The 26,178-nt window shown below is 55.6% G+C and overlaps 1 protein-coding gene across 4 annotated transcripts; it reads left to right on the top strand.

Annotated features, from left to right (window-relative positions):
* On the top strand, window positions 1-25,302 carry SLC51A (solute carrier family 51 member A). Of its 4 annotated transcripts, none has more exons than XM_073359076.1 (12): window positions 1-265; window positions 10,244-10,469; window positions 12,802-12,887; window positions 14,205-14,459; window positions 15,398-15,492; window positions 15,844-15,998; window positions 16,488-16,561; window positions 18,848-19,006; window positions 19,787-19,898; window positions 20,195-20,341; window positions 21,460-21,565; window positions 24,845-25,302. In XM_073359076.1, exons 4-12 carry the CDS (start codon window positions 14,425-14,427, stop codon window positions 24,979-24,981), a joined length of 1,020 nt encoding a protein of 339 aa, XP_073215177.1. In that variant the 5' UTR covers window positions 1-265; window positions 10,244-10,469; window positions 12,802-12,887; window positions 14,205-14,424; the 3' UTR covers window positions 24,982-25,302. The 4 variants fall into 4 exon arrangements, with proteins under 4 accessions (XP_073215177.1, XP_073215174.1, XP_073215176.1 ...); XM_073359073.1 differs by having other exon boundaries at window positions 14,184-14,459; XM_073359075.1 differs by lacking the exons at window positions 1-265; window positions 10,244-10,469 and adding an exon at window positions 10,515-10,530 and having other exon boundaries at window positions 14,184-14,459.
* Window positions 25,303-26,178: the final 876 nt, after the last annotated feature.

Raw genomic sequence — 26,178 nt, 5'->3', positions numbered from 1 at the left:
GAGTTTCCCCCCTGGCCAGCTTGGGGGGAGGGAGGGGTAAACCCAGCTGCTCTCTCCTTGCCTGCCCAGGGACCAGCGGGGTGGCACCGATCCCCGCTGTAACCCACCGCTTTAGCACCCCGCTGAGCCAACAGCAATCACGGCCCCACTGACAGCACCAGGCCTGGCTCCCAGGGGCCACGGCTAGGCTGGGGAGCAGAGGGCACCAGGATTCCGGCCTGACCGCGGTTCCTGACTCTACCCCCTCTCTGCAGGATCTGGCAGGGTAAGAGCTGCAATGCCCACCTGGTGAGGGAGGCTGCCTCGGGGCCACGACAGGCTGGCAGAACAGACCCTCAGCTGCCTCTCCTGCAGTGCCCGCTGCCAGCGCGGCGTGGGCAATGCGGTGCCAGGGTCACACGGGGCCTCCCAACCAGCCTAGACACAAGCAGGGGGCCAGAGCAGAGCCGCGAGCCCTGGGGTGAGCGTCAGCCCCCACGCAGCGTGTGCATTAGGAGCCATCGAGTTCACTCTGTGCTCTCGACAAGGCCTGAGAGCCAGGGTCCCGGCCCCCCTAGGGACGAGGCGGCCATGGGGTTTGTACTGGTCGTTGCGGCAGGAACGTGTCTGCCCCGGGGGAGTTCGGACACTCTCTGCTGGGCTCTAGAGTCTGGCAACCCCCCAGAACCATCTGTCTCTTGTGGGTCAGACAGAAATAGCCATTCCTCCAGCCAGAGCCCTGACAAAGTGTGGCTCAGACCTGACGGCAAGCTGGGACCGTTCGATCCTCTACTCCGACCTCCAGTCCAGCACAGGCCCTTAACTTTCCCCCAGGGACCCCTGGACTGAACCCCGTAACTTGTGTCTGGCTAATGCAGCAGGTCTGCACTGGAAGCCATCCAGGCGAACCCGCCGCTTCCCTGGGCAGGGTGTACCAATAGTTTGTCACCCTCACTCTTCAAACCGGTTTCAGAGTGACAGCTGTGTTAGTCTGTATTCGCAGAAAGGACAGGAGGACGCGTGGCACCTTAGAGACGAACCCATTTATTTGAGCATGAGCTTTCGTGAGCTACAGCTCACTTCATCGGATGCATGCCGTGGAAACTGCAGCAGACTTTATATGCACACAGAGAATATGAAACAATACCTCCTCCCACCCCACTGTCCTGCTGGTAATTCAAACCTCTTCAAACCGTGGGCCCTAGCTCTGATTTCAGTGCGTCTGGCTTCCGCTCCCAGCCAGCGGCTCCTGTTCTACTGTTCTCTGCCCCATTAAAGAGCCCGCTAGGGCCAGGGACGTCCTCGCTGGGAGGGAACTGGCACCCGGTGATCCAATCGCCACTCGAGCCCCCTTTGGAGAATTGTAGAATCATAGAAGATCAGGGTTGGAAGAGACCTCGGGAGGTCATCTACTCCCACCCCCTGCTCAAAGCTCAAAGTCAAACACCTCAAGCTCTCGCAGTCTCTCTCATTCAAGGCATTTTCTCCAGTTCTCAAATCATTTGTTTGGCTCTTCTCTGCAGCAGTTTTTCAACAGCCTTTTTAAACAGTACTGGCTGCAGTATTCCCGTACGAGCGCTGAGCGGGGGTGGATCCCCCCTGCGCCTACTCACTCCTCCCCTGCTTATACTCCGGGGCGCTCTTTCGCCCCGGTGTGACAGCATGGCTCTGGGAGGTCGTGTGTGTCCACTCTGACCCCTTGGAGTCACAGCTGGCCCGGAGGCTGGCCCCCAGTCTGGAAGTCTGGCCGCGTTCTTGGACCTAGACGTACGTCCCTGTGCGTGGCGGGCTTAAAATGCATTGTGTTGGAATGGGCCCAGCTTCCCAAGCGATCCCTCACCCTGCCCAACAGCTTTGTCCGCATCATTATCCCCCACTCCGCCATCTGTGTGTCCCCCGCGCACTTTGCCAGCACTGGGTCTGTGTTTATCGATGAAAGTGTTGAACAGTAGCTGGCCTCACACCGATCCCTGCTACAGACACCCGCTAGAAAGCCCTATGCGCAATGAGGGTTCCCCGTCGGCAGCTCCTTTGAGATAGCTCCGTTAGCTAGCTCTTAATCCATTGCCCGTGTCCTCCGCTGATATTGCAGAGTGTTAATGTCCTGTGGTGCTGACTCAAACACCTCACAAAAGTCTAAGTCTCTTACATGCAGTGACCTTTAACTACCAAACTAGTGACCTCCCCGAAGAATACAATCAGGTTTGTCTGACAAGACCTATTTTCAATGAACCCATATAGACTGGCATGAACTGCACTCCTAGCTTTGATTCTTTATATTGATTAAACCCTGTATCAGCTTTTCCATTATTTCCCCTGGGACTGATTGATGTCAAGCTAAGTGTCGTGTCTTGAAAACTGTGTTAAAATAGCAATTGCCACTTTAAATTCTCAGAGGTTTTCCTGGTCCTTCCAGGTTAGAGGGCTCTGTAGAGAAGTAGGTGATCAGTGCCTGTCTGCAGAATGACTGCCTAGAGAAAAGTGGGGGCAGCTGTGCCTTTCTGTTTTAGGGAGCAGCCTGCTTTGTCTCTCTCTGGTTTTGGCTCTTGTGTCATTGTTCTGGATTTCAAGAACTAAAGTCATGTTATGTTGCAGCCTTCCAGCAAGAGGAGTTATGGTTTTATCTAGCTTCTCTCTGTGTGCCTTGAAACGTAACACTAACCAGCCTAGTTACCCTGCGCGTCCCACTTGCCCTTTCTGAATACTGGCAAAGCATGAGCGCTCTTTCAGTCTTCTGGAATTTCCCTAGCATGCCACAATTTATTCAAAATTAACATCAGTGGGCCAGAGCTCTCCTGAGACAGCTTTGTTAGGACTCTTCTGCGCAAGTTCCCTGGGCAGGTAGAGCTGGTGGCTCCCTCCCTCCCTGCTGCTATGGGAGGGCTGGGACCCCTCAGCTGCTGGCGGGTGGAGGGCCCAGTGTCCGGCCCAGCTCAGGCCTTGCCCGTTTGTTACGTTTCCCTGTTTCCGGCGTTTGTGGGGCAGAAGAAATTAATCAGACAGCCTACGCACATGTGAGATCCCAGCACTGGGCATAGCTTCCGCCTCTGTTTTGTCCCCAAGCTGTGCCCGGGCCCATCTCACTACAGGGTCTCTTCAATGGTGCTGGAGCTGGGGGGAGGTTAGAGGGACCATGCACCTCCCCCCTTTTAGTATGGGCAGTTTGGGGAGGCAACCCCTGCCAGTATCACTCCAAACCTGCCTGAGGCTTGCAGTTTTGGGGGGCAATGCTACCCCTTGCCCCCAAACTATACCCATGTTACAAGATGGGGGGCATGGCCCTCCCCTCCTCCCCGGTTCTGTCACCGGTGGGCCCCACCCCCCCACTTCTACCAAGGTTCCAGTGCCCTTGGTCTCTTTCCACCCCTGAAATACAAATGAATGCTCTCCTGTGCCCAGATGTTGCCAAAAATCTTGCCAAAGGCAAGGCTGCTGGTGAGCTGCGGCCGCTGACTACCGTGCTAGCTGCTGCTGGCTCATTGGTTCCTTGTGCTTCCCCCTTGGTCTGGCTGTATCCACGTGTTCTCTCGCACCGGAAAGGCAGGGTCAGGAACTCATAGAGCCCCAGAGGGGTGATAAAGGCCGATTTCAGTCGGGCATCTGCATCCAGCGGCACTTGCCAGTAGCCCTTTGTAAGGTCCATGGTGGTAAGGTACCGAGCTCCTCCCAGCTTGTCTAGGAGCTCGTCCGGCCTGGGCATGGGGTAGGCATCAGATACAGTGATGGCATTGAGCTTCCGATAGTCCACACAGAACCGGACCGACCCGTCCTTTTTGGGGACCAGCACCACCGGCGAGGCCCAAGGGCTGGCAGATGGCTGGATCACCCCCAAAGCCAGCATGTCCCGGACCTCTCTTTCCAGGTCCTGAGCAGTTTTCCCTGTGACTCGGAAGGGGGAGCATCTTATCGGCGGGTGCGACCCTGTCTGCACCCGGTGGACAGTCAGATTAGTGCGTCCAGGCTGGTTGGAAAACAGCTGTCGGTACGGATGCAGCACCTCCCTGACCTCAGCTTGCTGGGCAGGGGTTAGCTGATCCGAGAGGGGAATTGTTTCCAGGGGGAAACCAGCTCTGGTCCCAGGGAATAGATCTACTAAAGGGTCATCTCCCTGCTCTTCCCACTGTCCACACACGGCCAACACCACATTCCCCCTGGCATAATATGGCTTCATCATATTCACATGGTACACCCGGCGGTGGTGCGCCCGGTTTGACAGCTCCACCACATAGTTTACCTCATTGAGCTGCTTGACGACCTTGAAAGGGCCCTCCCAGGCGGCCTGTAGTTTGTTCTTTCTCACTGGGATGAGAACCATCACCTGATCCCCGGTGGCGTAGGCACGGGCCCGTGCTGTGCGGTCATACCAGACCTTCTGCTTCCTCTGGGCTCTGGCCAGATTCTCCCTGGCCAGGTCCATGAGTTCAGCCAGTCTCTCTCGGAAGATCAGGACATACTCCACCACTGTCTCTCCATCGGGAGTGGCCTTCCCCTCCCACTCGTCTCTCATCAGGTCCAGGGGGCCCCTCACCCTCCTGCCATATAACAGTTCGAAAGGCGAAAATCCGGTAGACTCCTGGGGCACCTCCCTGTATGCGAACAGCAGGTGAGGTAAGTACTTGTCCCAGTCCTGCGGGTGCTGGTTCATAAAGGTTTTCAGCATCATCTTTAGCGTCCCGTTAAACCTCTCCACCAGCCCATTGGACTGGGGGTGATAAGCTGAGGCCCAGTCGTGCTGGACCCCACATTTCTCCCACAAGCACCGGAGCAGGGCCGACATGAAGTTGGAGCCTTGGTCTGTCAAGACTTCCTTGGGGAACCCCACTCGGCTGAAAATGGTCAGGAGCGCATCGGCCACGGTGTCTGCTTCAATGGAAGCTAAGGGCACTGCCTCGGGGTAGCGGGTGGCAAAATCTACCACCACCAGAATGTATTTCTTCCCCGACCGGGTCGTCTTGCTGAGAGGCCCCACGATGTCCATGGCCACCTTCTGGAAAGGCTCCTCTATGATGGGCAAAGGTCTCAAAGCCGCTTTCCCCTTGTCCCGGGCCTTCCCCACCCTCTGACAAGGGTCACAGGATCGGCAATACTGCCGGACCGTGGTAAAGACCCCGGGCCAGTAAAAGTTCTGTAGCAACCTCTGCCGGGTGCGCCGGATTCCCTGGTGCCCTGCGAGGGGGATGTCATGGGCCAGGTACAGGAGCCTGCGGCGATACTTCTGGGGGACCACCAGCTGCCTCCTGAACCCACAGGACTCTACTTCCCTTGTGGGAGCCCATTCTCGGTACAGGAACCCCTTCTCCCACAGGAACCTCTCCTGGCAGCCTCTCCTCATGGTCCGTACCACACTGAGGTCGGCCAGGTCCCTAAGCTTCCGCAAGGAGGGATCTTTCCTCAACTCGGCCTGGAACTCAGCGGCTGGGGAAGGGATGGGGCCCGGTTCCCTCTCGCTGGCCAGGTCCGAGGCCTCCGCCTCTCTGAGCCGTGCCCCTCGGCCCTCCCTCCCCACCAGGGTAGGGTCCTGCGCCTCCGGTGTGATACCCTCCCCGAGGTCAGGGCGCAGTGCCCCTCGCCGGCTCTGGCTACGCGTCACAACCAGGGCGGCCTGGGGCTTGCTTGGCCAGTCCTCTAGGTCTCCCCCCATCAAAACTTCAGTGGGCAAATGGTGGTGTACCCCCACATCCTTGGGGCCCTCCTTGGCCCCCCATTTCAGGTGTACCCTTGCCACGGGCACCTTAAATGGGGTCCCGCCCACCCCTGTCAGGGTCAGATAGGTGTTGGGCACCACCCGATCTGGGGCCACCACCTCGGGCCGGGCCAGCGTCACCTCCGCGCCCGTATCCCAGTATCCATTGACCTTCCTCCCATCCACCTCCAGGGGAACAAGGCACTCTCTCCGGAGGGACAGCCCCGCGCCCACCCTGTAAACTGAGCACCCTGAGTCCAGAGCCTCCAGCCCTCTGGTGGAGCTGGCCGGGGATACTCTTCCCTCCGGAGCAGGTGGTAAACTGGTAGCCCCCCTTTCCTGGGTCGTCTGCCCCTCGTCCAGCTGGGTCCCTACCCAGTTAACCCTGGGTAGGTTGGGTCTGCTCAGTTTGTCCCTGAGCCCGGGGCACTGGGACCGTACGTGGCCTCTCTGGCCACAGTGATAGCAGCTCAGGTCACGTTGGTCCCCTCGAGCGGGTCGGAGGGGCCCGACGCCAGGCGTTCCCCGTGGGAGGGGGTTCTCCCTATTTCCCCGCTGGGAGGCCCCCTGGTGACTCTCTCTCTGCATCGGGGGGGGCCTGTTCTTTTGGGGCTCCTCCCGGCTACCCCCTGACCGACTGTTCACAAACTCGTCGGCCAGCTGCCCTGCGTGCTGGGGGTTCTCGAGCTTTTTGTCCACCAGCCACAGCCTCAGGTCGGACGGGCACTGTTCATACAGTTGCTCCAGTATGATTAGGTCCAGCAGGTCCTCTTTAGCTCGGGCCCCAGCTGTCCACTTGCGGGCATACCCCTGCATCCGGTTGGCCAGTTGTAGGTAGGTGACCTCAGGCGTTTTACGCTGACTCCGGAACCTTCTCCGGTACATCTCGGGGGTCAGCCCAAACTCACGGAGCAGGGCCTGTTTGAACAGTTCATAGTCCCCTGCCTCCTGCCCTGTCATCCGGCTGTACACCTCCACGGCTTTGGGGTCCAGTAAGGGGGTGAGAAACTGGAGCCTGTCTGCAGGGTCAACCCTGTGCAGCTCGCAGGCATTCTCAAAGGCCGTCAGGAAGCTATCTATGTCCTCCCCCTCCTTCCGCTGGGCCAGGAAGCACTTATCAAAGCTCCTTGCAGTCTTGGGTCCCCCCGCACTCACCGCAGCCGGGGCCCCACTGCTCCTCAGCCTGGCCAGCTCCAGTTCATGCTGCCTTTGTTTCTCCTTCTCCTGCCGCTCATGTTGACGTTGTTTCTCCTTCTCCTCCTGCTCATGTTGACTTTGTTTTTCATGATCCTCCAGCTCCCTCATTTTCATCTCCCTCTCCCATTCCAGCCGCCTCCGCTCCAGGGATGGGGAGCTCCGCCGGGAGGATCCCCTGCTGGGTGCCGGGGTCAGGGTGCCCTCGGTATTCGCCGGGCTTCCCCCAACCCCTCCCCCGGACATAGGTAGGAAGGGTCTCGGGATGTCCTCAGCAGCAGTCTGACCCCTCCCAGCCCGGTCAGGCCCCAGGGCCCATGCTGCGTCTGCCGGGCGGCTTCCCTCAGGGACAGGGATCGGGTCATCCAAGCGATCCCTCTCCTCCAGCTGGGCAATCAGCTGTTCCTTGGTGGACCTCCCGATGCGCAGCCCCCTCTGCCTGCACAGCTCCACCAGGTCGCTCTTCAGGCGTTTAGCGTACATCTCCCTGCTGGCCACTCGCAGGCCGGGCAGCTTCCCACGGTTTCCAGGAAAAGCCCCTCGTGTGCCAGTCCTTCTCGAGGTCACCACCTCTTTGCCAGGGTCGAGCTGCAGATTCCTCCGCCCCTGGGACCGCTCGCTGCAATCCCCCGGGGGACCCTGTTACTGCAAAAGTCTTTCTCTCTGGTCACACATTCCCAGGGGTTAACCGCCCCCCGAAACCGTCTCTCTCTGAATCTTCAGCACGCCTGGTCCCCGTCACTTCCCCTTCGTTTTACTGCTCCCCAGTCACTTACTGCAGGAAGCGCCGTTCACGGGGTGCAGTAGATCCCACCGCTGCCACCAGTTGTCACGGAGTGTGGGGGAGTCCAGGCCCTGCACCCCTCTTCCTGGGATTCACTGAGACTCTCAGCCAGCCAGTAAAACAGAAGGTTTATTGGACAACAGGAACACAGTCCAAAAACAGAGCTTGTGGGTACAACCAGGACCCCTCAATCACGTCCTTCTGGGGGAGCAGGGAGCTTAGACCCCAGCCCTGGGGTTCCCTGTGTTCCTCTCCCCAGCCCCAAACTGAAACTAAACTCACCCAGCAGGTTCCCTGCTGCAGCCCCTGTTCACATTCCTGGGCGGAGGTGTCACCTCCCCCTCCCCCTCCTGGCTCAGGTGACAGGCTCTCAGGTCTCCCATCCCCAGGGCACATTCCCAGGTCAACACTCCCCTCTCCCTGCTGAGTCACATCGTCACACCTTGCACTTAGATTGCAAGTGCTCTGGGGCAGGGACTGTCTCTCTGCGGTTTGTACAGCACCAAGCACCAGGGGCTGACGGGGCACTCTGCTAACACCCGTAAGAATAGTTAATAGAGCAATCACATCTCAGCAGCTAGTGCTGGTCTCTTGTCTAATGCCCCTGCTCACCCCATGGCTCTTCTCAGCATTCGCCCTGCTCCGTCCACCCCCCACGTGCACCGCCTCTGGACATTTTGTCTTCTGCCTTTTCTGCTTCAGCTTTCACAGTTTTTTTCACTTTCCCTGCTCTCACTTTATTGACTTGAACTGGGACCATATAGAACATGGTTGCAACCAAGGTCCTGTAGTGGAACCAAATCTTGCATATAGGGGGTCAAATAAGGTGTCTAAGACGAGGTTATGGTTTGCTGGTTAGGATGATGCTGTCTGTGTGCAGGTATCATTTTTGTATTTAAAGTTATAAGTATTGGCTCTAGACTGTCTGTAGTTCACACTTGTGCTCTGTTTCTGGGGGACACCCCAGACAAGTTGGTGTCAGCTCTGCCTAGCCTGCTTGAGGGCCCATTAAGGACCATCAGCTCCACAACTGACCCACTGAGAGAAGGCAGACACGCCTGGGGACTGAACAAGGCAGGCAGGGACCTGCCTACGGACAGAACTCTGAGGTTTTTCCAGGCCATGGGAGAGGCAGCTTGTCCGTGGGACAAAGAAAGAAAGCAGAGCCCACATGGCAAGAGACTATAAAAACGTGCTGCATCTTGTCTTCAATCCTGCTTCTTACCTCTGGAGGGATTTGGCTACACTGAAGCATCGAACAAAGGACTGAATGACCCCTCCCAGCGGTGGATGTTCTCCAGAGACTTGATTTGAACCTGCAGTTTATTCTATCACTGCTGCAAGCCTGAACCAAGAACTTGGCCATTACTGTATGTCATTGATTCCATGTAACCGAGTCTAGCTCTCATCTATATTTCTTTCCTTTTATGAATAAACCTTTAGATTTTAGATTCTAAAGGATTGGCAACAGCGTGATTTGTGGTAAGATCTGATTTGTATATTGACCGGGGTCTAGGGCTTGGTCCTTTGGGATCGGGAGAACCATTTTTCTTTTACTGGGGTATTGGTTTGCATAACCATTCATCCCCATAACGAGTGGCACTCAATAACAGACTTAAAAGTGGCAATTCTTCAACAAAAAACTTCAAAAACAGACTCCAATGAGAAACTTCAGAACTGGAATTAATTTGCAAACTGGACACCATCAAATCAGGCCTGAATAAAGACTGGGAGTGGATGGATCATTACAAAGACTAATTTCCCCATACTGTTACTCACACCTTCTTGTCAACTGTTTGAAATGGGCCACCCTCATTACACCTACAAAAGTTATTTTTCCTCCCTTGGTAGTCTACTGTTAATTGAATTGTCTTGTTAGACTGACCCCCCCACCGCACACTTGGTAAGGTAACTCCCATCTTTTTATGTACTATGTATACCTGCTACTGTATTTTCCACTCCATGCATCTGATGAAGTGGGTTCTAGCCCACGAAAGCTTATGCCCAAATAAATTTGTTAGTTTCTAAGGTGCCACAAGGACTCCTCGTGGTTTTAGTGTAGACATACTTTGAGATAGAAGTCGTCATGAACCAAGTATTCAAACTCCTCTGTAGCTTGTTAGGACCGCCCTCTAGTGGTGAAGGAAAATATGACCATCTCCTTGCTGAGAGACCCCATATATTTTTCTGAACACACACTGATCGCTTCGTGCTGTAGAGATCTGAGTGCAGACAGACGCCGTTCAGGGCCCAGCTATCTGGTCAGCCTGACCCTGAGCTAGGCTCTCTTTGGATCCAAGCCGGATACAGAAAACTTGAATTTTGACAATCTTCTGACAACACCAAACCTCTCCCTGTGACAAACCTGTCGGTTCGAAGAGCTGGATGGGGACGTCCAGCTCTGAGAAACACGCACACACACACAAAGCCGCATGGCCTAATGAACGGGTACGTTTGTTCTCACTAAAGATATGCAATCTGAATGGCCGGTAGCGCAAACATGGGCATCAGGCAGCCCCTGGGCAGGGCAGTTTGGCTCGGACAACCTAGAGAGTGTAACTAAAGCTGGCAGATGGTGTGTCACTTCTCTTCTGCATCCCTAGATCGAAACAGTCACTATTGCATGGTGCAGGAGCTGGCTGCACCACTGAATCCTCTCTGAGTGCACCCCGCCGGGCTCGGACCTTGGACCTCCACTCCACGGCTGTCATCGCGGATTCGATTTGCTCACGCTCAGACGGGGTCCCCCGTGTGCCGTCCGCTCTGGCCCAGCAGCAGGGCCAACTGGATCAGCAGCTGCGGTTCTTCCCTTCAGGAGCTGTGACTAAGGTTGCCAGGTGTCCGGTTTTTGACCGGAACGCCCAGTCGAAAAGGGACCCTGGCGGCTCCGGTCAGCACCGCCGACTGGGCTGTTAAAAGTGCGGTTGGCGCAGGGCTGGCAGGCTCCCCACCCGGCTCCACGCGGCTCCTGCAAGTGGCGACATGTCCCTCCGGCTCCTAGGGGGAGGTACTGCAAGGGGGGGCTCCACGTGCTGCCCCCACCCCGAGCTCCAGCTCTGCAGCTCCCATTGGCCGGGAACTGCAGCCAATGGGAGCTGCAGGGGTGGCACCTGTTGGCGGAGGCAGCATGCAGAGCCCCAGCCCCCTGCCCCAGCCCTGAGCCCCCCCCACACCCTGAACCCCTCATTTATAGCCTGACCCCAGAGCCCACACCCCAACCCCCTGCCCCAGCCCTGAGCCCCCTCCCACACCCTAAACCCCTCATTTATAGCTCGACCCCAGAGCCCACACCCCAACCCCCTGCCCCAGCCCTGAGCCCCCTCCCACACCCTGAACCCCTCATTTATAGCTCGACCCCAGAGCCCACACCCCAACCCCCTGCCCCAGCCCTGAGCCCCCCCCACACCCTAAACCCCTCATTTATAGCCCGACCCCAGAGCCCACACCCCAGCCCAGAGCCCTCACCCCCTCCCGCACCCCAACCCCCTGCCTCAGCCTGATGCCACCGCCCACACTCCCAACCCCTCAGCTCCACCCTCCAGCCCAGAGCCCCCTCCTGCACCCCAACCCCCTCATCCCTGGCCCACCCCAGAGCCAGCACCCCAACCCCCTGCCCCAGCCTGGCGCCCCCTCTGACACCCCGAACCCCTCAGTTCTGGCCCCACCCCGGAGCCCGCATCCCCAGCCAGAGCCCTCACCCCCTTCTGCACCCCAACCTCCTGCCCCAGTCGGGTGAAAGTGAGCAGGGGAGTGAGGGTGGGGGAGAGCGAGTGACAGAGGGAGGGGGGATGGAGTGACCGGGGGGCAGGGCCTAGGGGAAGGGGCGGGGCAGGGGGCGGGGCAAGGGTGTTCGGTTTTGTGCGATTCGAAACTTGGCAACCCTCGCTGTGACCTGTGGCTGCCACTGAGCTGAAACGGCCGTTCTCCAAGCAGTGCCGTTTCTTTAACCCCAGGAGCAGAGCGCTTCGGAGAAAAGGGCTTTAACCCAGCCCCCATGCGCGGCTGTCACACCTGGCGTCCCGCGTCCTCCTGCTGGGGACCAGGGAGGCCGAAGGTTTCCGGGCCCGCTTGGCAGGGGTTGAGATCCTCACGGGTAGCTAGTCTCCTAACTTGATGGGAGTTGGAGGTTGAGGGCCAGATACCTCCCTCGCCAAACCTGCTCTCTCCTTGCCGGATTGTGGGTCACAGAGGGGACACGTAACTGTTGATGCGGGGAGGGGAGGGGATTTCAAGGTTGGGGGGGCACATGACCGCCCCCCCCCACCCGTCACCTCTAGACGTTTCGGGGGGAGCGGCGATGCCAGGTGGCTCGGGCCAGCCCCGCACGCACAGCGAGGCTCGGGGAGGGCATGCCAGCTGTTGCTAACTGGAAGGCAGGACAAGCCCCGCAGCAGTGCCAGGGGAGCGGTTTCCCCGGGGCAGAGCCCCTGCCCCAGGAGTGGGAGGGAGAGCAGCCTCTAGCCTAGGAATAGGCCCGGGCGTTTGCCCCAGCAGGCAGGGGCAGCGGGTATCATTGGCCGGGGGGGCTAAGCCTCCCCTAAGCTAGGTTGTGGCCCTGTCCACGCTCAGCGCCCCGTCCCCTGAAGCCCGCAGAGGCTGAGCGCCCGCCCAGGCCTGGAGCTTGGGGCTCGGCCGGCAGCCAGGGGCTGGGGCAGCCATGGGCAGCTCGGGCCAGCCGCTGTGGTGGCTTGGGCTGGTGGGAGTAGGGCCAGCCGGCATAGCCCGGGCTGGCCGGTGGGGGTTGGGCCAGCCAGGGCGGGTCAGGCCGGCTGGCACAACTGAGGCGGGCAGACCGGGGTGAGGGGGTTGGGCTGGCCAGCATGGCTGGGGCCAGCCAGCCTGGGCTCCTCCAGTCGCAAGAGGGGGAGAGGCTCCAGCCACGGGGGGAACGAGGGGGACTCAGGGGCGGGGCCTCAGCTGGGGCGGGGCCAGCAGGCTAGCCTCCCCGAAGCGGGGGTTCACCCCCCGCCCCTCCGCAAGGAAGGAGAAGCAGTCCCATGTAGTGGGCTGGGGCAGAGTCTGCATGGCCCCTCTGCATTCGTCGCTTTGGGACATTTAGCTGTTGCTATAGGGAAGGTAGAAATCCGCTGGGCACGTGACACTCCCCCCACCCCGGCGTTGCCTCAGTGTCTCAAACTCCCCCACGTCTTTTGATTCCCAGGCCCTGACCCCACTCCACAGGGACCAGTTCGCTTCTGGGGGAACCAGCCTGACAGGCCCAGAAGGGGGCTGAGCCGGTGAATCAAGGTGAAGGCTTGTGCATTGTTCTCCAGTGTCAGAGAGATGTGGGTAGGATACGCTGCCTGCCCCATCCTGGGGGCATTTCCTGACAGCCCTGCTACGCAGGAAACCATCATAATAGCCTGGTTAACACACAATATTCATACGGCGTCCCTGGCAGCTCCAAGCCCATCCCCACGTGCCCACAGGCTGGGCCCCTACTTGCAGCTCAGCTCTGGTGCAAATCAGAGTGAAGCCCAGCCTGGGGGGCTGGTGGGTTTCCACACCCCACACTGCAGAACTGCACTGGAGCGGTGGCAAAACCTCGCTGCCGAGAGACCATGACGTGTCCCTGGTAGAAGGTTTCACCGTGACTTTGCTCAGCACCCAGGGAGGTGAAGCCAGAGGCCAGCCGGGAGCCCAGGCCGGTAGTGGTGGCAGGAAGGTTAATTGCGATTCCATCTGTAGGACTGGACGTTAGAGATGGAAATGACCCACTTGCTGCTCTGGTCCGTCTCCTGGGGCCGGGGCTGGGCTGTTCCCTGACCTGTTTGCTGGCAGTTCGTCCAGGCTAGCATTAAGTGCCCCAAGCAACAGAGCTGCTCCAGGGGAACGATTCACTCTCTGGACCCTTTCCCATGTTTTCTCTTTTTAAATTCCACCCCACTGCAGCGAGTGCACCCCCCTCAGGCCTCCAATGAATCCCCTCCCCCTGAGCTGCTGCTCAACCAGTTTCAGCTTGTTCTGCTTCTTTCATTTTCCCTTCTCAGTTGTTCCCCCTTGACTTGCTTCCCCCCACCACCCCTGCTCTTCGCTGAACTCTCTCCACTTTGCCCAGCTGTGCCAGGGCCCAGCCCCACAGAGCAGGCCCCACGTGGGCTCACTACTGCAAAGCCCAGAGCTGAACTGGCTTCGTGCACAGCCGGGTCCCAAGGCAAACTCCTGTCTGCTTTGCCCTCCACTGTCACCCCCAGGGCTCTCTGAATGATGGAGTCACCCTCCCACCGAGCAGGGGGGCCAGAGTTCGCCCCACAAAACACATGCGTGCACACACTGCATTAACTCCACTTTCTCCACGTTAGAAAGCCGTCCTCTCCCTGCTGTGGATGCAAAGTCCCCCAATCCTGGCTGGTTAGTGCTGTTGGGCCCCAGGTCAATAACCTGGCAGCTGATAGCCAAGGCAGCTCCTCTCTGCAGAGCGGGGATGAACCACTTTCTCCTCCAATGAACCTCCTGACACACACAGAGAAGGCGGGGTGGGGGAGTTATTTGTGCAAACCGGTTGACTGAGATTCGTGGTAACCCTTGAATTTGCTCTGCTAGGTGGAGTGTCTGTGTCCCCAGACAGACCACAGCCGGTTACCTACGGGGGATGCATCGTGACCACTGATCCGTTCCCCCCACCCCGGAAGGGGAGTTACAACGGCACAAGGCCGGGCTGCGAGCGCCGACCTTTGGGACTCTGCCCCCGCCTGGCAAACGCTGCTGGAGCCTTTTGCCAGCCAGCAGCTGGGCTTGTGGAAGGTGAGCAGGAGCCAGCGTGATCGCCGGGGGAAGGGGCAGAATGGAGTATTCTGCAGAGCTCCTATCCGACCCCAGGTAAGGGACCTCGAGGCTGCAGGCAGAGCAGCTCCTCGCTGCTCAGCTGGCAGCTGCTTGGTTCTGCACTGGTGTGGGGCGTGCTGGGGGCTGAGGACTGTGTGAAGGAGGAGGGTGAATTCCCTCCCCACCCCCCCTCCGGCCCCAATGCCCTCGGGAAATGTCCAGACACTTGGTGCAATCTGCTCCCTGCTGAGTGCCATTATTTATAAGCCAGGGCAGATCCCATCTGCTACAGAGGGCTGAGTACCCAGGGAAGCAGGATGTGTCACCCTGTTCTGCCAGCTCTGGGGCAGTTAGTGCTGGTCACCTCCGACCACGACTAGGGTGACCAGATGTCCTGATTTTATAGGGACAGTCCTGATTTTCGTGGCTTTTCCTTATTGTAGGCACCCATTATCCCCACCCCCCCAGTCCGGATTTTTCACACTTGCTATCTGGTTACTCTAACTACGCCAGCCCTGCCCAGAAATGCCTAGCCATAAACTCACCTCACCTTAAACCCAGGCCCCACGAGTGATTAGTCATTGGGGCACCTGCTCCAAGGGAACTGGGCTGAGACCTGCCACACTCATTTCACAGGGGTCACTCCTCGTCCCCTGGCCCCTTTGCAGCCTGTGATTGGTTGCTGTTGCCCCGGCTGGGGGGGTTATGAATCAGGGCTGCCCATCGAGTGCTTTCCACCCAGGGAGGCCAGCAGCGCTCCCAGTGGCCATGGGGCTTTGCAGGGGGCCAAGTTGTATGATTAGCCCTTGCGTAGCTGGGCTGGGCGAGCTTGGCCGATGACCCATTGCAGATGGGCAGATCTTACAGCGCCCTGTGCAAACTGCTGGCCGAGAAGAGCTGGGGCCGCTTTGCACCCCTCGAATCCCTCCCCACAGGTGGGACTGGACTCCAGCCCGAGAGCGGAGCTAACCTGGGGCCTGGTTTTCCTGCAGGTTCTCACCTCAGCTGATTAAGCTGCTGATTACGAATTTCAGCGTCCCCCTGGCCTGTGTCTCCAAGCCGCCCATCTCGCTGCAGCTGCTGTACAGTACGTGGGGGGCGCTGCCCCATGGGTGTCGGCGGGGGGAGGGGGAGAGTTAGACTGGGCCAGGACTCAATATTGGCTGGGTCACAGAGCAGTCCCGCCCTCTCAGCCCTGGTGCTGGGCAGGGGGAAAGGGCTCCTGGTTGTAGGGCTGAGGGAGAGAGCAGGGAAGTGGGGCAGTGGGGAGGGGCAGGGACCCAGCCCTGAGGACAGGGGAGAAAAGGCAGAGGGACGGCTGGCCAACCACTCACCCTCCCTAGAGCGTGTTCACATCTCATGCAGATTTCCAGGGGGCTTTTGCACTGCATGGGAGGGACGGCCGTGACATCTCTCTCATCCCCTCCCTTCCCTGCAGAGCTGGACCCCATCGAGCTCTCCATCCATGGCCTCATGACCTTCCTGACACTGGTGTCGGTCGCCATCTTCCTTGAAGAAGCCATCTACCTGTCAAAGAAGATCCGATGCGTGATCAAGATGAAAACCCTCATCTGGAGCAGCTCGGCCCCCACGGTGAGCCCCAGCCTTCGCTGTGAGGGAGGGGATGGCAACAGGATCCTGGCGGGCATTCACAGCCAAGCTGTGGGTTCCTGTTATGCTGATGGACAGTGCAGGCTGGGAGCGAGCCCTGGAGCTTTAGCTTGCGGAGGGCAGGGGACCGTGCTGGGCTGGTTTATTACATCCGCATTAGAGAGTGGATCCAGAGTTGGGGGCACTGCAAATATCCCAGGGGGATCTGGGATCATGCCGGGTCTCTGAGCTCCCCCAAGTAGCGGGGGTGATGAGATGCTGAGACCACTTTAGGGCAAGGGACCAATTGCAAAATCCAGCCCCATAGAGCTTGGATTGTAAACGGGCCGACCCGTGGAGCTCCAGAGTTCTGCTGTGGGCCCATCTCTGCCATCCGCTCACCCACCTACCCCAGGGCCTGTGGGGGAACTGGACTGGAGCATGCCTGGCTACCTCCCGTTTACGCTGGGCCTGCCCTCCCTTCTTCTCCAGATGGTCTCCGTGTTCTGCTGCTTTGGGCTCTGGTTACCACGCTCCATGATGGTGGTGGAGATGGCTATTGGCATGTGAGTATTGCTACCACCCGGCCCCGCTGCAGCCTGGGGGAGCTCGGACTGATCCGGCTGCTCCTGGCCTAGCCAGAGGCGGATTAAGATTTATTAGGGCCCTGGGCACAAAGAACGTTCCTCCCGCCGCATAAAAAACATGGATGTATCAAACTGTATTAATAAGATGACTCAATTCAGTGTTTACACACGGCCTTACTAACGAAGCAAATCCTATCCCGGTTCCTTATGCCTAAATTAACTGCTCAATTTTTCCACACAGAAAGTGAATCTAGCTAGATCTTATCCATACCATCACACTGCTAACCTGGGCAACCCTGGTATTACAGGAATCAGTTGTTCGCAGGCCAAGAAGCGGGTCTTTCATCTCCCCCAATTATCTTGAACATGGCCAGTGTGCGGTTTTCCCACCTGTTGATCGCGTTATCTTTCAGTTTTTCTATTGTCTGAAAGAACAGGCGGCACCGTTCCAGAAAGTAACTTAATTAAAAGAAATAAGCCAAACCTGAGGCACAATGACTCATTATTCAGAACTGTAAGGTTCAGCCAATGGTGAGAACTGATTTAAAGCAAAGTTTACAATTGATCACTTCAGCTATGAAGAAACATTGAAAGACTCTGATGGGTGCCAAAGTTCATGTCAAACCGTGAGCAAGGTGACATTTTACCAGTTAGCTGTAACAGTTAGTGCTAAAACGTAAACAGAAACGAGCATGTACGTATCCATTCAATCACACTGTGAAGAAGAGGCCAGGTTCTGATTAGCCAGAGCACACCACAGCAAGTTCTGTCATTACTAAGCCAATGAGAATATAGTTTGTCCAATAATCCTGCAGAGAGAGAATATTCAGCACTCCCTTCTCCCAATGCCTCATCATTGGTGTAATGGAGGGAAGGGAAATAAGTCACTGGAGCTGAAGGGCCTCCCAAGATACATTTCTCCCATTTCTATAACTATCTGGGTTTGTCCTTTATGTTTTATCCCTAGCCCGGCTTGGCTTTGGCATTCCCATAGGAATGGATGCCTAGGGCAGCAGTTGTTTCCACCGGCCATCTTTGTGAAGTAAATTTGGGTGGGCCACAATTCATCTGTGAAGTTCATAGTTGAGTGAGTTGGGGCTGGAATCTGGGGCCCTGTGTAAACAGAGCCACATCAGTTCATGCTGGGTGAGGGGGAAACACACACAGAGCTTAAACGTACCGTCGGTAAATAGCACTATGTCTTTCATCCACTGCCGAAGTGGGAGAACTGTACTACGGAAGGCCTCATATCAGCTGAGCAGGGGGTGAATAATGCCCTGTCAAATTGGATATGGCAAGAACCCACCCTAAGATCCCACGGCAAGAACCACATGCGTGGAGAGGTGGGATCCACAACGATCTCACGTGGGGGTAAACAGGGCTACCTCATGACATACTAGGATGAGGTAAATAATGCTGCATTGTGAGGTGCAGAGATAGGGGCATCCAAAGGCCTCGAAACCGTGGCTGGAGGTATGAAAAACCCAGACAAAGCCTCCATCTCACCATGTCTTTTGCAATCACCAAAAGACACAGGAAAAAACTGGAAGAGGAGGAGAGAGAGAACAGGTCACACCTGGGGAGAGAAGTGATTGAATATTGAGAGCTAAGGCAGAGACCACGGGGTGTGTGTGTGTGTGTAGGGTTGGGGGTTTCCATGTTTCCCCCATTGAGGACAGCAGAGAGCCCCCCCTTGGTTCCCCATGTGCTTGTGGGGCTGCATTTCCCTGGGAGCTCACTGGTGGGTTGAGGTAGTGGGGATTTCCCCAGCGCCCCTGGCTGCGGGGAGCTCCCCATCCCAGCAGCCAGCCCACCCCTCTTCCTGTCTACATTCTCCCGGTCGCTGATGTGCTGCAGGCTGCAGCCTGTAGCCTGTGTCCTTGGGCTCGGGGCAGTAGGACTCCAGCCGGGACTGGAGGAGACACAGCAGGAGGTGGTGTTCCCCATCTCCCTTTGGCTGCCCAGCCAGATGCAAGAGCCTCCCGCCGGCTGATCCCCTCACCGGCTCATCCAAGAAGCCTTGCTCCAAGCCCAGCCAGCCCAACTAGCAGAGCAGACGATGCAGCAGCTAAATCCTGCTGCCCAAGCATCATGAGATTTTTCCGGGGGCTGCCAAATTGGCCAGCCCCCCCCCCCCCCCCGTGTGTTAATCTGTCTCTGCACCTTGCAGGAGCGGGGCCTGGCCCCGTGCGGAGCAAACTCTGTGCTGTGGCGTTGTCACCTCCCTGGGCTGACTTCGCTCTCTGCCCCCCGTGCTGCCCCCAGGTACTTCAGCATATGCTTCTACCTCCTCATGCTGATCATGGTGGAAGGCTTCGGGGGGAAGGAGGCCCTGCTCAAAGCCCTGAGGGACACGCCCATGGTGATCAGCACAGGCCCCTGCTGCTGCTGCTGCCCTTGCTGCCCGCGCATCACTATGACCAAGTAAGGCTGCCGGGCCTGGGCGCTGATGGGGGCCCTGGGGCACTATACAGGGACAGCAGTGGCTGGGAGGAATGCGGGTTCCTTAGCCCCTCCCTTTACGAGAAGCCGGCCATTGGGCGGTGCAGCTTCTCCCAAGAGGTACATTGAACCTCATAACTCCCTCTGAAGGTGCCTGGCCAGAAGCATGGGAGCAGCTGAGCTCTGCTTGCACCACACCCCGTGGAGGGAAGGGGCAACGGTTGGCTTCAGTCCACCTCTGTGCAATCTAGAGCAGCCCCAAGTGTTGGCTCATTGTTTCCATCTACTCTCCAGTCTGTCTGGATCCAGCTGTCATCTTATCTTATACGGAAACTGTCAGTGCTCTGGGGCAGGGGCTGTCTTTTCGTTTGTCATTTGTCCAGCACCTCACACCGTGGGGGCAGGGTCTATGACTAGGGCTCCCAGGTGCTACCAAAAGCCAAGTGAAAGATGTGGGATGATTTATAGATCAGCCCCACAAGGCAAGGTCTCTGCTCCCAAGAGTTTGCTGTCCGATGTGCTTGGCCAGTGGCAGGGAAGGGCTGTACTAGAAATCCCCGTGAATTTCACAAGGCAGTTTTGGTCTCTGGCTCACAGGGCATTCCAGTCTCATGTTATAGTCCGTTCTGCAGGCCTAGAAGGGGTGGCCTGAGGGCAAGGCAAGGTGGCAAGTGGTGGAAGGTTGGGTAAAAAGCAGATTTGCAAGGAGCAAGCTCCTGGCTCCGGAGCGGTCACTGACGTCTTGCTCTGTTGCCATCATAGGAGAAAACTTAAACTCTTTCTTCTGGGCACTTTCCAATTCGCCTTCTTCAAGACAGCCTGTGTCTTTGTGGGGCTGGCCCTGGCTGAAGATGGAAACTACAATCCAGCTGATGTAAGTCATAATCCTTCACCCATCGAAGGCAGAGGGGTTAGGGTACCACTGTAGCCCTACCTCTGACTCTGGGCCATAGTTCCAGCATTAGAAGGGAGACTGCTTCCCTGGTTGTGCAGCGGGAGGGGAACATGACAGCAACTTGTGGGGCTGCCTGTCTTGCTCGGATTCTCCATCTCTCCCCAGTGCCCAGGGGTATCAGGGCAGCATGTCTGTGCCCCATCCTGGACAATGCTCCATCTCCTACTCGGGGCTGGAAATCACAGCCATGCTTCCTTTTCTTCTGTCCCTCCCAGATCTCCGCTAAGAGCGTGGCACTCTGGATAAACACCTGCCTTGGGTTCTCCACCATCTTTGCTCTGTGGGCCCTTGGGATCATGTTCCGCCAGGCGAGGGTGCATTTGGCAGAGCAGAACATGGGGGCCAAGTTCGCTTGTTTCCAGGTAACATTGCTCGGGGTGATTACCGATTGTTAGCATTTTCCTGGCCTCAAAGGGGCTTTCATTGGCCTTTGCACCTATAAACTGGGTCCTTCAAAACTCCACTCGCCCCACATGTGCAGCATACCATATTCCGGCTGGCTGATACCCCAGAGCTGGCTGCCTTTCTATTCCCCTGTCTTGAAACTACCTCGTCCTCTCAAGGAGCATGAGGGGCTTCAGGTGTGGAATGAGCAATAGGACCAGCTCAATGCTTAAGACCAACCCCGCTTTCCCACAAGTACCCCTGCCATATGCGGTGAGTGAGCAGCAGGAGTACACAGGAGGGTGGATCAAGACAGAGAAGGATTCCAGCACACGCTAGGATACCTGGCATTGAAATGGCAGACACAGAAGGGGGAAATTATGTAAAAATGGAGAAACTGACATAAAGATTCCTTTGAGTAAGCAGGGATTTGAAAGTTTAGTTTAAAAAAAAAATGGGGGTGAGGGGGAGGGCAGGAATTGTGGACCAAGGAGAAAAGAGGAAGATCTTATGAAGTCTGCCCCAAAAGAGAGGATACTGTGCTTCTCCCAAGCTACAGCAGGATCAGCAAAGGACTCATATTTAGACTTAACTGGTCACTGTAGTTTGAATAATGTATAGTTATTGCCTAGACACAAAGCTGGGTGGTGTAACCCCTGTAGGGCTCAAGAACCAGTTCCTCACCTGATATGGGAACGCAGGGAGTGGTCCCAGGAAATAATTTAGATGCTTTAAGTATCAGGAAAGTGGGCTAACATTAAACCCCCTCTACTCCGGTTTTTAAGGCTATAGAGTGAGGTACCAGTGTAGTGGCACGAACGGCTGAGGAATAGGGTAGGTGGTGGTGACAGACTCAGCAGCTGAGTCTCTAGCACAAAGCGGCAGCAAGGCTGACCCGTGGACACGTATTCAAAGCAGAGCTGGAGCTTGCTGCGGGGGCCTCGGGAGGCCAAGGGTATGCAAGAAAGCTACTAGCTGCTAGAATGAGAAAGTCAGCGTGAAGGAAGGGGCTAGGCCTTGGATACACCAACACACCCCCTGGTGGGGGTCCTTCAGTTTGCAAGAGCTCTCTCATCCCCACTTCTTCTGGTGGCAGGTGCTCCTCATCCTGACTGCGCTACAGCCCTCCATCTTGAGCATCCTGCAAAGCAGCGGCCAGATCGCCTGCGACCCGCCCTTGTCCTCCAAGACGAGGTCACAGTGTGAGTAGCAAGAGGCCCTGGCCTGGGTTAGTTTAAGGATGAAAACTGGCCCAGGATTGAAGTCGGCCTCTCTCTCCATGGCACAGGAATATTTTCACAATGTTTTTTTCTTCCCTTTTGAAAGAAAAGGAGAAGCTCCTCTTATTGCACTCCTTGAAGGAAAGTGTAATTGCCTTCTTTGCATCTCCATGAAGGGCGGCGAGTTGTATGGGCCCCTGGTGCTCGGGCTCCAACAAATTCAGGGCCCCAGGGGCCCGGCTCCTCCAATGTTCAGGGCCAGGTCTCTTCCCCTGGCCCTGCCTGCTGCCCCCGCACCTCTGCCCTGAGTGTCCCTGCCTGCCCCAGGCAGCTGCCCCCTGCAGCTCTGCACTGCCCTCCCTCACTGGCCGCTGCCGGCTAATGGAGTGGCACGGGTGGCAGGCTGACTGCTGCACCCGCGGAGGGGAGGCGGTGCAGCGGCATGGCAGACCCCCTGCCCGGCAACTCCGAGGGGGCTTATCCTGTCTGGACCTCCTGAGCAGCAGCCTGGGGCTTGGGTGAGTGTTGTGCCGGGGAGAGGGAGGCCCCACCCTGGAGCTTGTTGCTGCTGGTGGGGAGAGGGCTGGGGGGAGTCCTCCTCTCTGGCCCCAGCCCCAGGGCAGCCTGCCTGCTGCACCCCAAAGTTTGAACTCCTCATCCCCGGCCCAGACCCGCCCCAGAGCCCACAGCCCTAGCCCTCACTCCCCCAACCCCAACCCTGTAACCCAGCCCTGAGCCCTGTCCTGCACCGTGAACCCTGCAGCCCTCTTCCCCAGCCCTGAGCACCCTCCTGCATCGTTAACCCCTCATCCCCAGCCCCACCTGAGCACACACCCCCGTCAGAGCCCTCACCCCCCACTCAGAGCTCTCACAGCCCAACCCTCTGTTCCAGCCCCAAGCCCCCTCCTGCACAGTGAACCTGTCATCCCCGGCCCCATTCTTTGCTTTGGAGTTGGCATTTCTTTCCATGTAGTTCTTAGGGGTGCATTGCTGTGGGGGGTAGACTGTCTGACTTGTAGGCCTTGTCCGCACTGGGTTATTTTACATCAACATAGCTGCATTTGTGCAAGCCCCTAGTGTAGACAATCCATGCCCAGTTAATCATGACTTGTGCTGGCAGTTTTTGTTAGTGTGAAACCCCAGTGTAGACAAGCCGAGTAAGGTGACACTTTATCTCAAAAATTAGTTTTATAAAAACAAACCCTGAAGACCCACAGAAAAATACCCCCCCTGTTATTCTTTTAAATTCCATTAAAAACACTGGTTTTACAGCAAGGACAAATTTCCATCAAGTGTTCGCAACCCGAAGATTACAACACTGAGAACTTGGAAGCACCTTAATTGATTTTCATTGTCCAAGATAAGAGATGTGCAGACTTAGAGAGAGCCATAAAGAGGTAAAGAAATACTTGTTTACAATACATGGCTTTCAGGCTGGCCATGTCTCCAATAACAGAGTTTCGCATTTACCTCCCTGTGCACATTAATGAAGATTTACCCTTTTAGATTCCTTTCATCTTGGTTACTAGGCTGAAATATTTGTATAATAGTTAAAACAACAAAGCCAGTTAAAATAGTGTACACCCCGCGTAGTAATGCCAGTCATGTAACCGAGTTCTGCCGGCTCTCCAGCCTGGGAGAGGAAAGGAATCTCTTACTCCTCACCCCCCACACCCCAACCCTGAGCCCCCTCCTGCACCGTAAATCCCTCACCCCCCCTAACCCTCTGCCTGAGCCCCTCCCACACCCCAAACCCCATCCCTAGCCCACACCCCAGTCAGAGCCCTCATCCCCCCCACACCCCAACCCTCTGCCCTACCCTGAGTCTCCTCCCACAATTTTGTGTAATAATAATCCCATTAATTTTGTGTAATAATAAACAACAATGGATACATTCTTAATAAAGTTACCCAGAGAAAAAGAACAAAAGGGTAATTCATCAAGTGATGGCCTGCAAACTGAAGTTAAGAGACTGGGAATGGTTGATTCATTATAAAAAGTAACCTATTTCCCCTTGTTTATTCCTCCCCCCCCACTGTTCCTCAGACGTTCTTGTTAAACCTTGGATTTGTGCTGGAAATGGCCCACCTTGATTATCATACACATTGTAAGGAGAGTGATCACTTTAGATAAGCTATTACCAGCAGGAGAGTGGGGTGGGGGGAGAGAAAACCTTTTATAGTGATAAACACCCATTTTTTCATGGTCTGTGTGTATAAAAACATCTTCTGTATTTTCCACAGTATGCATCCGATGAAGTGAGCTGTAGCTCACAAAAGCTTATGCTCAAATAAATTGCCTAAGGTGCCACAAGTACTCCTTTTCTTTTTACAAAAGAAAGATGTGGCAAATCTAAAAGATCAGAAAAGGAGTTTTCATCAGTCTTAGCTGTCAAGATTTACATGGTTGGAGTCCAATAGCGAATTAGACAGAGCTGTTTCCTTTTGAGGGTTATTGATCCAAGAGTGCTGGGTTGTTTTCGTATTCAAACGAGTATTAATAAAGTTGATACTCTTAGTTAAATAATTTTTTCTTACGATAGTGATATTGTGCAATATTGGAAAACTGTTAAATGTTTACTGTTTCCAGTCTATTTTTACATTATTTAAAAAAATATGTATCAGCTTACAAGGAAGGGGTGTGTGTGGGGAAGGCTGAGGGGGAGGAGGGGGGCAGGACTTGGACCCCTTCTGGGCACCACCAAAAATTATACAAACCTGCGATCTCCACTGTAGCAAAGACAGCTGTAATTTTCAACGTCGTGACGCAGCAGGAGACTAGGCATATCTACACATTTGCTCACCAATGAAAAACAGCCTGTTGAAGTGGCAACTGTTAGTTTAGTCAATCCAGCTGCTGCTGTATTTGTTTCCAGCCCTTTCTCCTGGGAATTTTCCAGGCCAGCTTCTCTTCAACACTCTTGTAAAAGCAAAGTAGACTGCATTGTCTGCGAGACTAGGCCCCTGCCTTGGGTGAGGGACAAGGCAGAACTAGGCCTTACTCATTAGCTAGACATAGGTACTGTTCACCTGCATGGAAGTGAAATTCTGCTGCTCTAAAGAGCAAATTAATCCTTTGTCCAAAAGGAAATATTTTTAGCCCCCATATGGTAACTGCTGGGAGCTAGTGAATCCTGATTTCCCCTTACCTTTGTAACATACTTCTTTAAACAACTCTACTGTTCTGGCTGGTGAGTGAATAGGGAAGAACGCTAATGAAAGACATGTCAACTAACCCCTCTGTTTCTTGGTTTGTTTTCAGACATGAGTGCGCAGTTGCTTATCCTGGAGACCTTCATCATAACGGTGGTGACTAGGATGTATTACAGAAAACAGGACGACAAGGCAGGATACCAACCTTTCAGCCTTCTGGATGGGGACATGGAAAGCAAAGCCTAGACAGGAAGAAGTGGTGACCAGAAAGGAGCTTCTGAGAGCACAGAGCCATGGCACAAGGAGTTTTTGCCAAAACATGTTCCCTCTGCAATTTCACAGTGATAGAATATTTCCCTAGGTAGCTGTCTGAAGTTTCATTTGGCAAGTGACATATAGGAGGGAAACACAATTTGCATCCAGATGGTAGATGGCTCTGAAATCCAAAGGATATGAACCAAAGTTTCTGTAAACCAGCTTCTTAGTGCAGGGGCCTTATCTGTAAAGTGCCTAGCCCACCTCGAGTGCTGTATAAATACAGAATAAAAATCGATCCAGGCACTTAAACTGGGCTCTTTGCTGTTGGAACGAACACTACTCCTCCATTTCAATTTAACAAAAGGGAAAAAAGTGGGGGCTAAAACTCTGCTTACTTCTGGTCTCAAAGAGCTGAGGGTTTGGCTACCACTTCCATCGGTTTAGACCAGTGGTTCTCAAACTTTTGTACTGGTGACCTTTTTCACATAGCAAGCCTCTGAGTGTGACCCCCCCTTATAAATTAAAAACACTTTTAAATATATTTAACACCATTATAAATGCTGGAGGCAAAGTGGGGTTTGAGGTGAAGGCTTTTGAGGTGAAGGCTGACAGCTTGCGACCCCTAATGTAATAACCTCACGACCCCCTGAGGGGTCCCAACCCCCAGTTTGAGAACCCCTGGTTTAGACAAATGGGGATATTCCAACACTGAGGTGTACAAATGAGTCTCTATGGACTTATGCAGTCAGGGGAAGTGTGAAAAACCCAGCCGCTTTATACAAACTAGTGGCCCCAGCTGCTAGCTTTAATTATGGAAACGTCAGTACCTATCACAGCTACAGCACCACTCATCCAGAGGCCCCAACAGCCTTCACAAAGATGGGTATTAGTATTCCAGTTACACACATGGGGAAAGCAAACCCACAGACGGGCTAAGTGAGTTGTTTAAGGTCACAGTGGTAGAACAGAGAACCCAGGCATCCTGACTCCTAGAGAGGTCTATTTTCCACTGGAAAATGCTGCCACTTTTCTAACTGCAAATCAAACATGGCACAGATTGCATGTCCCCTCTGCTTTAGCAGAACAGACTCAGCTGCCAGGCTGGAATTAAAGAAAGAAAAAGCGGCCTTGCACTTGCAGAGCTGTAGAATACAGTCTGGAATAAACTGGTAAAGAAAAGCGGCA

This window comes from Lepidochelys kempii, chromosome 9 (genome assembly GCF_965140265.1).
Source record: "Lepidochelys kempii isolate rLepKem1 chromosome 9, rLepKem1.hap2, whole genome shotgun sequence".
Classification (NCBI taxonomy): Eukaryota; Metazoa; Chordata; order Testudines; family Cheloniidae; genus Lepidochelys; species Lepidochelys kempii.
This window is presented reverse-complemented; position numbering and strand designations above follow the sequence as displayed.